Genomic DNA, 10,922 nt, shown 5'->3' with positions numbered 1-10,922 from the left:
TACGAATTCATGATTTAAAAGAGGTAAAGGTTAGTTTTATAAATAATATTATTTGGAACTAATTAAAGAAGATATACTAATTAAAAAATAAAATTGATAAATAAATTAGTGCTATTTATGATTTAAGTTATCATATTTGATTAGGTTTGTAAACTACTAATTAATAATTAATTAAGATATTAATTTATCATATGAGTGAGGTGCAATTTACCATTGGTGGATCTTGGTCTCATGTTATATATGATTTTATTGAATTTGACTGTATGAAATAATTGCTAAGTTTGAGCTTGATAATTTGTACCTCTTTGAAATAAGGTTTTATCACCTAATTAGGGATTTAGACTTTGCATTGATTTTTTTTTTTTAACTTTTCATGCATATTGATTGAGTTGCATATTATTGCGTGTAATAATCGTTATATTCTTAATTGAAATCTTTGCTGGTGATTGTGCATACGTCATATTTGTCATTTGAATTTTTGTATTTGGCTTAGTATACAATGATTCGAGCGTTAATCTCTTCGGCATATAATATTTGGCATGGTGATTGTGTGTATATATCTTTATTAATCTAGTATTTGAAAGGTTCATTCTTTGAATTTTTCATGAATTTGTAACTTGAGAATTTTTATTTGTTTGTTTAGTTTATTGATCTACAATATTTGAGTTTAAACGTTCTTCGAGTTTGAGCTCAATAATCTACAACACAACTATATATTTTTACCATCATAAAAACAGTCAAATAGTTATTCCAAACAAATCTTAACTTATGATGGAATCTATGTTATGATCCCGAAAGGATCATATTGATAAATTTTAATTGGATAAATGCATTATTTGGGTGGTTTGTATTTCACATTTATCGAATTAGGCACTTGATACTCATAACTACCAATCAACTAAATGGCTCACAAAAACTACATTACATATGCTTAGCATTTCTAACTCATTCAAAATCAATCTTGCCCTAAAAAATTAAAGCATTTAACAAAGTAGGATAAATTTACACACAAAACTTATGATAAACCTTCATGTCATTAAATAGTCACAAATATTGATGATATATATAGGAGATGGACGGCCAACACGCCACACTTATGATCGATAATGGATTGGTAATGCGATAAGTGGAAACCATTCGTGCACTCAATCTTTCATGTCTTGTAAGTATAGCAATATGATTGAAGTCTTATTGGCCATGTCTGGTGTCATGACCCAGCCCAGCTAGACCGAATTAACGGGGTGGGAATAGACGGTTGTACGGTAACAAAAATATAAACTTAATACATTCTTTTCATCATTAACATCAACTCAAATAGATATCCATTAACAACATAAGAAAGAGCCACTAAACTTCCAATATAAGTATTTCTAATACATCAAAACATAATATATCTTAAAACATAAAAAGAAACATAACAATAGTTCATGACATAACAACTAATGCAATCCATAAAAACCTACTCCCTTGAACTGCTCTATGCTGGTAAGTAATCGATCTCTTTGCAATTAATCCTTAACATGTTCTTTTAAAAAATATTCCCACATGTAGGGGTCAGCTAACATTTAGCAGGTAAAAAATATCTTAATTATATTCATAATACAAGGAAAAAAGAAACATTATGCAGTAAACTTTACATATGACAAAATTTAAATAGCATGAGAATCTTAAGTATTTCTAATCCTTGTAACATTTGGAATGCATAACATTTTGAATGCCCATAACTCTTTTCTTAAATTTTTTTCTTAAATTTTCCTTTACCATTCATATATACAAAGAAGCATATAATACATAGTCTGTACACCCATCTCGGAAGTATCAATAATTTGTATTGATCAGGTACACATTCAAATTTGACAAAATATTTCATTTCATTTACTCCTAAGAGTCCTTTACCAATTTGCTCCGAGGAGCCCTTTACCATTTGCCCATTCGAAGAATCCTTTACCATTTGATACTTCGGATCATCATGCACATTCAATCATTTAATACTTAACATAAGAAAATTAAATCATTCATGAATTAATATGTGTCTGTCTAATAATGTTTCATGATCAAATGTTCTTCTGAATTTTTTGTATGTTCACAACTGACTTTAAAAGAAAAAATATATATTGCAGTATGACTTGTAGTTTAACTAAAATAAAACATTAAAGCATGTAGAATTTTTAACATTTAATTAAAGAGAAACTTATAAACTTAAAAGATGTATTAATACCTACCTCACAAGTACAGTAAACCTCAATGACGTCACTTATGCTCAAGGCGTTCTTTTATAATCGACACATAAGTATAAATGCAAATACAAATATTATTACTATGCCTTAAACATAAATTCATAATACATTTTCATTATATAATTAATTAAATTTCTATTTTCGAATTTAATAAATCCCTAATTTTTAAACCTCCCTAATTCGTCTAAATCCATACTTTAACTAAAATCAACCATCACTAATTCCTTAATTAAAACAAAATTAATTAAATTTTCGGATTTATTCAAAATAAAAAAATTGGAAACCATGAATTCACTAATTTCATTCCAATTGCATTTCAAAACTCCCCAATTATTAATTTAATAATTTGGGTTTAATATTTTGAATTTATTTAATTTTAAAATTATGAAAATAATTTTTTGCAAAAAAACTTAATTTCCACCATTAAAAACATCACTGAGGTTCATTAGAACAATAGTCATTAAGGAAATTTTCTTGAAATCCAAAAATTTGTAAACCCTGATTTTTCCAAACTCGCAAAAATTTGATGAAAACATCATTTTTTACGGTTAAAATACTTCCCCTAACATTCCCTATTATTTTCCCAAAGAAAAGTTATGTTTTTGCAAAACCCTAAAATTTTCTCTTTAGGAATTTTTTGAGAGAAATTGAGGAAAGCTAAATCTAAAGCATAAGGTCTTTCTTTGCCTTCCTCTACACTTTCGCCAAATTTCTGCCGCTGGAAATCATCGCCGAAGCCTTGCCCGAAGCCTCCCATCCACCTTGTGTCCGCCGCTCGCGTTCAGCCGAATGGAGCGAACTGAGTGAATGAGGGGACCTAATCCATTTGGTCCCATTAAGAATGGGTGGTTAGGGGAAAAATGCAAATTGTCCTAATTGCCCTTTAGTATGTTAAAAGTCCATGAAGAAGAGAAGGGTATTCAAGTACATATCCATATTATTTAAAAATTTCAATGATTCGTAATTTCAAATCTATGCAAAATTCCGAATAAGTCATTTGTACAAGTTTGATCGAAATTTAATGTACAATTATATAAATTTTTTTTTGTCTAAATCCAACGACTTTGAAAATTCATCTAAATTTTGTCATGGCGCAGCAAAATACAAGCAGCTACGATCAACGATTTTGGGTTTTACATATGGATACAATAACTAAAGTCAATAAAAAGTATAGTTTTGAAGCACGAGAGGTTGATGAAGTTTTTAGTAGATGTTATTTGATCATAAAAGGATGCATAAATTTTTTCAAGAACTACAAATTTCATTATTTAACTAATATATATCATTATGTTCATGGAGTTAACTTTGCCGCCATACACAAGGAGGCTTCCGCAAGATTTGGATGGTCATAGATGAAAAAGCGGCAATATCAACAAAGTTAGGATGAGGTGAAAAGACATGGTAGGATGCGATATTGAAACACTTTTTTTTTTTTTTTTTGCAAGATTATGATAGAGATGGAGGTAGCGAGGCTGAGGCAATGGAGGTCGGAGGTGGTGTTCCACGAATGGTGATGTTACTAGGATTTTCAAGACGTCCATGGGATATAAGTGGATTTGAGGGACTAGGTGAGAGTTATGGGAGGAGTGTAATGTGTGTCGAGCGCAATGCTGCTTTCATTGAAGAAGATGATGGATATCAACGACGAATAGGGATTGGATGAGCAATTAGGTGATAGGGTGATGGGTTGTAATATAAGGAGTGTTATGATGATTTTATTTTAATATTTTTGAATATGTAAAAATAATAACAAATTTTAGAGGATAAATATATAAATAAGGAGCTATTGTCTTTAACTAGGCAAGCCTTGCTAATATCTGGATAATCCATTATTGCACAAAACAGAGAGAGAGAGAGAGAGAGAGAGAGAGAGAGAATCAGAATCGAAGCCAAACTCTAAGAGGGCTTCAGCCTTCGATCGATAACGACAGATCGTAATAGGGAGTACCACACCTAAACATTCCCCTTCGGATTACCCTCAAACCTCCCCATTCCAAACACCTTCATATCCACCCCAATCCTCACCGCCGTTTCAGCCTGGCCGTCGATAGCCATCTCCGACAGAATCCTCCCCACCACCGGTCCCATCTTGAACCCATGCCCGGAAAACCCTCCGGCGACCACCACATCCTTCCCAAACTCCCCGCCCAGGAAATCAATCACATAATCCTCATCCGGCGTCATCGAATACATGCTTTCAGCCTCGCCGTCGACAGCCATCTCCGACAGAATCCTCCCCACCACCGGTCCCATCTTGAACCCATGCCCGGAAAACCCTCCGGCGACCACCACATCCTTCCCAAACTCCCCGCCCAGGAAATCAATCACATAATCCTCATCCGGCGTCATCGAATACATGCATGCCTGCGTCATCACCGGCCCCCTCGCCGTCTCGATCCGCCCCGGCATCACCAATTCAATGCAGTCCGCTGCTTTCCGCATCACCGCGCTTTCATCCCCTCCGCCAATCGTCCAATCCCGGCGATCCGGATCGCAAGGCCAGCCGGAGACCAATGAGATCTTGATCAGTCCCGGGAACTCCATCGACGGTGTGCCGTACAATTGAGGCTCGCCAAAGTAAGCGAAGGTCGGGAATCCCCCCGCCGCCGACAAGGACGGTTCGAACCCATCCTTGATCTTCCAATACCAGACCAAGGCGTGAAGCGGCTGGATAGGGAGTTCCAGCCCTCTAATCGCTTTGATCAGTTTTCTACTCCAGGCGCCGACGGTTAACACGCATTTGTTTCCACGGAACTGGCGACCATCGGTTGTCGAGACCCGGATGATATCGATTCCATCTCGTTTGATCTCAGCAACCTCGGCGCGGTCTCTGATCGTTGCGCGATGACGGATCGCGAGGGATTGGAACATCGAGACAGCCTTAGTGGGCTTGATGACGCCGCCGAGAGAGGTGGACAGGGAAAGCCAGCCTACCGGAAGCCGAAAAGCGCCGGAGAATTGTTCGGCGAGTTGGGAATCAGTGTCGAACACCTTGAGGGCGAGGGAATTTGTGGAGCAGTTAGTGATTATGGATTGGAGGCTAGGGGTGTCGGCTGGACCGATGTCGAATTGAGTGGTTTTGGTGAGGACACGGTAGCCAGATTCGGCCTGGGCTTCTTCCCAGAGGCGAGAGGATTCAATGACCATGGGAGGGTAGTGGGGGGCGGAGTAGGTAGCCCGGATGGTGCGGGATTCGCCGTGGGAGGAGCCGAGGTGGTGGAGAAGGTCGAATTGTTCGAGGAGGAGGACTTTCTTCCCCAGCTTCGCAGCCTCGTAAGCGGCACAGCTGCCCATTATTCCGGCGCCGATGATGATGACATCGAAGAGTTCGCCGCTGGAGGTTTCATCCATTGCCGCGTTCTGTGATATTGTGTCTTCTCTGCGTTCTGTCTCGGCAAAGCATTTAAGCATCCTATCATTTATCTTGTCTTGGTGTTTGTCCTCTTCTATTAATTTTTTTTTAAGAAATTAGACGGCCATGCCCAACTTCCATCCTTGAAATACAAAAGCTATATTATTATATAACTAACAAAGAAAACTAAGAAGGTATTTTGCGTTTAGGACTGCTTTTTTGTGCTTTTTAAAGCTATTTTTAGTAACGAGAATTTTTGTATAAAAATATGCTTTAGAAAGCTCGCACAGAACTAGGGGCTCGTTTGGTTCCCCATTTCTCCTCCGTTTTTCGGTTTGAAATGGAAAACTCAGCTGACGGGACATGTTTGGATGTGAGGAATACTTTTTCAGAAACTCCATTTCTCTACTGTTTTGAGAAGCGTTATATATTAACTTCTCCGTTTAAAAAGCTCCATTTCTCATATTGACATTTTTAAAACCGAAACGGCAAATAAACCAAACGAAGCTTAGATAGTCCAAAAGAATTAAAAAAATTGATTGTAGATGGAGCATAGATAACAACAAACCAAAATAGAAAAATCTAGTCCAAGCAATAATACAATAGCTGGAAGCATATTCAATGCAACAAACAGAGGGCATATGATGTAGTGAATCGTCGGAAGAATCGACCTGCAAGAAGGATTTAATCCCAATCCAGGGAAAATGGCAAACACAAAGCTTCAAAGCTTTAAGAAAGAGTAATATTTCATTCACCACCTCTTCCTCCTACACTACTTAGTTTATATAAAGGCAAAAGAACATTCTTGAACACAAACACCTAAGCTAACAAGGATAAAGTATTCCTAAGGCTTTATTTAACTAATGATGTCCACATCATACTCCCCTTGCGACAAAAAGGACTCGACTCCGTCGAGGCACGTCATCGAGAGAAAGATAGATGTACAAATTATGATTGATCCTCCTGGGTCGAAGACTTTGCATCTCGGATCCATTGCTTCTTCTAAACTTCCTGCACGATCAAGAATGTCAACCTTGCAACCATAGTGCTTAATATCTGGTACAATTCCATATAAAGGAAGCATTTGAATATAAGACATTCTGCCTTCTTCCACAAGCTCGGCATTGCTACAGGCACTAAGGATGTTGGTGAAAGTAACATGATTGGGCTTGACTTTGGCCTCCTGTATCTCTTGGAATGGATCTAAGACTTCCTTTCCCCTTCCATGCATTGCAAGGTCTGCAATCTTTGAGCTCCAAACAAAGACATTTCTATTTATGACAGACCTGAACACAGAGAGTGCATTCTCCAGATCTCCACACTTTGAGTACATGTCCATTTCACTTGCACCCAACTGTGAACATGCTGATGATGCAACAACAAGTGTGAGCTGGTTAGAATCGACATTAGCATCCTGCAATTCATTCCAAATAGTTATATCGTAATATGACATTTCATCAAACACACGAAAGGCAACAACAAATTCACAAGATTTTCCATATGCAACTCTGTCAACCAAACGCCTCCCCACCACTTCGTTAAGGTATTGCTTACAAACACTGTTTGAGAGGTCTTGGTTGCGCCTCGTGACATCAATGATAATCTGACCAACAAAATATTTGGTAATTTGTTTCCCGAATCTCAAATAATCCATGACATTCTCTGATAAAATGCCTTGCAGCCAATATTGAGTGCTGGTGTTAACGCCACCCACCAATAAGGCCATTAGTGGCACCCTCACCATAAGCTTATCATGGTACTTCTTGACAAAAGCATAGAAGTCAAGTTGACCACCATAAGACAAAAAGTTAACAGAATCTTCAACAAACGATCGGCAACAATCTGGAACAATAGAGGAGACTGGTGCCACGTAGGGAAAGAATGGGATGATATCAGCGGTCTGGATCTGAAATGAGAGAACGTTCATAGAATATTCATACTCCTTCATGAGCATTTGCTCGAATTTGTTGGCCGCGAGGGCCTCCAAGATCTGGCGGCGGCAGTTATAGAGCAGAAGGTCGTGTTATTTGTCGAGGTGCTTGCTGAGGATGTCTAGTAGAGGATGGACAGTGTAACCAGAGCGCTGGAGATTAACACTAAGGGTACTAACATAATCTTTGATGGCGAGGAGATGACAAACCGTCTGCATCCTGGAGAACTGGTCCTTCAAGATAGAGACCATTTTTGCTACAGAGGTCTCCCATAGCGCATCGACTTCCATGCGGGTGACGAGTCCTTCGTCAGTGCGGAGCACGCGTTCTTCAACGATGAAGAACCCTACGATATGGGGAAAGAAGGTCTGATGTGATTCCAAGAAATGCGTTAAGGAGGCGACCTGAAAGTTCGAGGTGAGCGGGAATTTGTGGTTCTCAAAGTGATACTGGTGGAAGCAGTTCGTGAGACCAAGGGTTTGGTAGATGTGGTAAGCGTGGTAGAGCGGGGTAAGTTCAAAGGCGCCAATACAGAATAGAGGGTCATCAGCATCATCTTCCTCATCTAGGGAGTAGACACCGTCGCGGAGACTAAGCCGATACTGCTCTTCTTCCTGGCATTGCTTGGCGCGAAGTTCTTCTCGCTGGCGAGCGGAAGAAACCCTGCCGATGTCCATCTGGTCAACATTGTGGGAAGTTACTGATGTGGTGTCGGGGTTGTAGATCTGGTATGATGCGGATCAGTCATCGTCGGACATTGTTAGGTCAGGATGTGGAAGTTGGGTCGAATAATGGAAGGCGTCAGTCACCGGCGCATAGATGGCCGTGGGTTTTGAAGGCGGCGATGGAGGAGTGGTAGCGACGGGATTGGATTGAATGCCGGGCATGGGAATTTCCTCAGGCAGGTTTGAGAGTTCTGGTATACTGAAGACTTGTTGGACGGAGTCGAAATCAGCGACTGAAGAGATTTGTTGAAACGGAGGGTGGTCACGCCATCGTAACGGAAGCTCGCATCGATGTATACTCCGGCGGCGGATCACGCCATCGGAGAGGGAGTTCGAGCGGAGCGTAGTCATCAACGCGGTGGGAGTATGGCGGGATGGATGGCGAGCGGACGAGTAGAGCGACGAAGAAGAGGAATACCTTGGTATGGTTGCCGATGACATTCTCATCTTCCTTATTGCGCGAAGGTTTCTGTCGATCCGATCTAGTGAATCCTTCGCTTGAGCTTGATAGAAGGCGATCCGGCTTCGAGCATCGTCGACAGCCCACCTTCCTTGGCGTCGATCGTCGTCGATCGCCAATCTTATTTTGCGGCTTCGATCGTCGTCGACAGCCGACCTTCTTCCGCAGTTCATTGATCTTCGCAAGCTCCAGGCTCTGATACCAACTGATGTAGTGGATCGTCGGAAGAATCGACCTGCAAGAATGATTTAATCCCAATCCAATGAAAATGGCAAACACAAAGCTTCAAAGTTTTAAGAAAGAGTAATATTTCATTCACCCCCTCTTCCTCCTACACTACTTAGTTTATATAAAAGCAAAAGAACATTCTGGAACACAAACACCTAAGCTAACAAGGATAAAGTATTCCTAAGGCTTTATTTAATTAATGATGTCCACATCAGCATCATACATATTCAAGTAGAAGGAAAAAGACAATCCCAATAATAAGTGAGATGGAGAATAATTATGAGCACGACAAAAGACACAATTTAGTTCCAAAGTGATGCCTCTTATAGCTATATGCCTTTAATTTTTAACCCATTAATGAGAATTTCTCAAACAAAACATCTCATATTTTATTGGACATACCTTAAGCCACATCAACTCCTTCCAATTAATCTCCAACTCAATGATATAAAGTTTAGAGAATGTATATTTGTAGAAGAAAATAGGTTTATCCAGCCAATAGTGAGTAGATGAGTTGGTGAAAATCTCAATATTAAGAATATATTGCAAGCAAGAATTATAGTTTTGACTAAAAGACAAGGGAAGGGTCCAAAGACCATTGTTGATGAAATGATTGACTCTAATATTAGGCTTACAATAAAACCAAGCAAACCACATGGATTCCAAAGAAATCAATAAGGGATTTCTTGTTGAGCCATGATCATAGAAGAAAAGTAGATTACATTTCTAAAAATATGTGGCTTTGTTGCTTCGTTTATTCCAAATTGAATCGTAATCGCTGAGAAACCATGACAAAAAGAGATGTATTGTAATTATAAAGCCTCCAAATCATATTGTATAAGTAAAGGTTATCAATAGATTGAAGCCCAAAACCTCCATTGGCATTATAGCTTCATTTGAGACGTTTTTTTTTACTGTTTTGTAAAGCTGTTTTTTAATACAAAAATCTTGTATTGCAAATTGATTTTGAAAATTATTTAATTTAATTATATATTTAATTTAAATTTCATCGGAAGTTTATACATTTTGTTACATTAGAGGGTTAGTTAAGTATAATTAATTTCTTATTAAAATATCATCTATTTTAAATATGGGAATTTTATCATTACTTTGAGGTTAAATTATTACTTATTAGCATTTTGCGATTTGTTTGAATTATCAATGAAATAATTATTAAGTGATTAACATCTAGTAATCTATATCTTGATAATCATATCTAACGCTCCTAAACCTAACACAAACATCAACTTACAATGATGGGTTTGGGCCATAAATAATAAAAGCAAGGTTTTTATAAGACCATAAGGTTTTGAGATCTTAAATATACAGAAATAATGGTTAGAGTAGCTATTTTAATTAAAAGAGCAACTTAATATGTAATTAATTTTTCAAACAATTAGTATTTATTTACCTTTATTCAGATTTCTTTGTTGTCTCCATTTGATTTTGCTTTTGAGACTTAATTCAGAGAAGAGATTTGCAGGTTTGGAGCTCTCTCAATGTTCATAGAAAGAGAGGAGTGATGTCATGGTCCGGCCCGGAGACTCGAATTAATGAGACAAGAACTGACAATGGGACGATTAAAAAAATTTCTACAACTGCACATAACTGTAATGGCTAACATTCCACAAATATTGAACAACCAATAACAAATTATTCATTTGTTCATGAACACAAATCAGATTTTATCTATTATCATTCGAGCGTCTTCTTCTGTACACAAATTCATCTTTTTCAGCTATTTCTACTTATCAGGAGACTTATCTAAAAATTTTAGTCTAACAGTATGAGTTTATATGATAAATTCAATGAATAATCACTATTGTAACATAACAATTATACATATATAAAAAAAATACATCATATTCATCTTGTTATTATTTTTCATTTACATATTTGTGAACATATCAATTCTTGGGTATAAAACTTTATTTTATATCTGTAAAATAAAGTATTCATTTTTCTTTCAATTAACATTCATGTATTTTC

At 37.7% G+C, this 10,922-nt stretch overlaps 2 protein-coding genes across 2 annotated transcripts; both read right to left on the bottom strand.

Annotated features, from left to right (window-relative positions):
• Nucleotides 1-4,023: 4,023 nt before the first annotated feature.
• On the bottom strand, nucleotides 4,024-5,757 carry LOC110093473 (probable sarcosine oxidase). Its single transcript, XM_020818371.2, has 2 exons — nucleotides 4,440-5,757; nucleotides 4,024-4,274 (listed from the first exon to the last, which is right to left on the bottom strand). Exons 1-2 carry the CDS (start codon nucleotides 5,646-5,648, stop codon nucleotides 4,191-4,193), a joined length of 1,293 nt encoding a protein of 430 aa, XP_020674030.1. The 5' UTR covers nucleotides 5,649-5,757; the 3' UTR covers nucleotides 4,024-4,190.
• A 688-nt stretch (nucleotides 5,758-6,445) lies between these two features.
• LOC110093474 (pentatricopeptide repeat-containing protein At2g29760, chloroplastic-like) lies at nucleotides 6,446-7,543 on the bottom strand. Its single transcript, XM_020818372.1, has one exon. It carries the CDS (start codon nucleotides 7,541-7,543, stop codon nucleotides 6,446-6,448), a length of 1,098 nt encoding a protein of 365 aa, XP_020674031.1.
• Nucleotides 7,544-10,922: the final 3,379 nt, after the last annotated feature.

The sequence above is a fragment of the Dendrobium catenatum genome, unplaced genomic scaffold, assembly GCF_001605985.2.
Source record: "Dendrobium catenatum unplaced genomic scaffold, ASM160598v2 fragScaff_scaffold_114, whole genome shotgun sequence".
Lineage (NCBI taxonomy): Eukaryota > Viridiplantae > Streptophyta > Magnoliopsida > Asparagales > Orchidaceae > Dendrobium > Dendrobium catenatum.
This window is presented reverse-complemented; position numbering and strand designations above follow the sequence as displayed.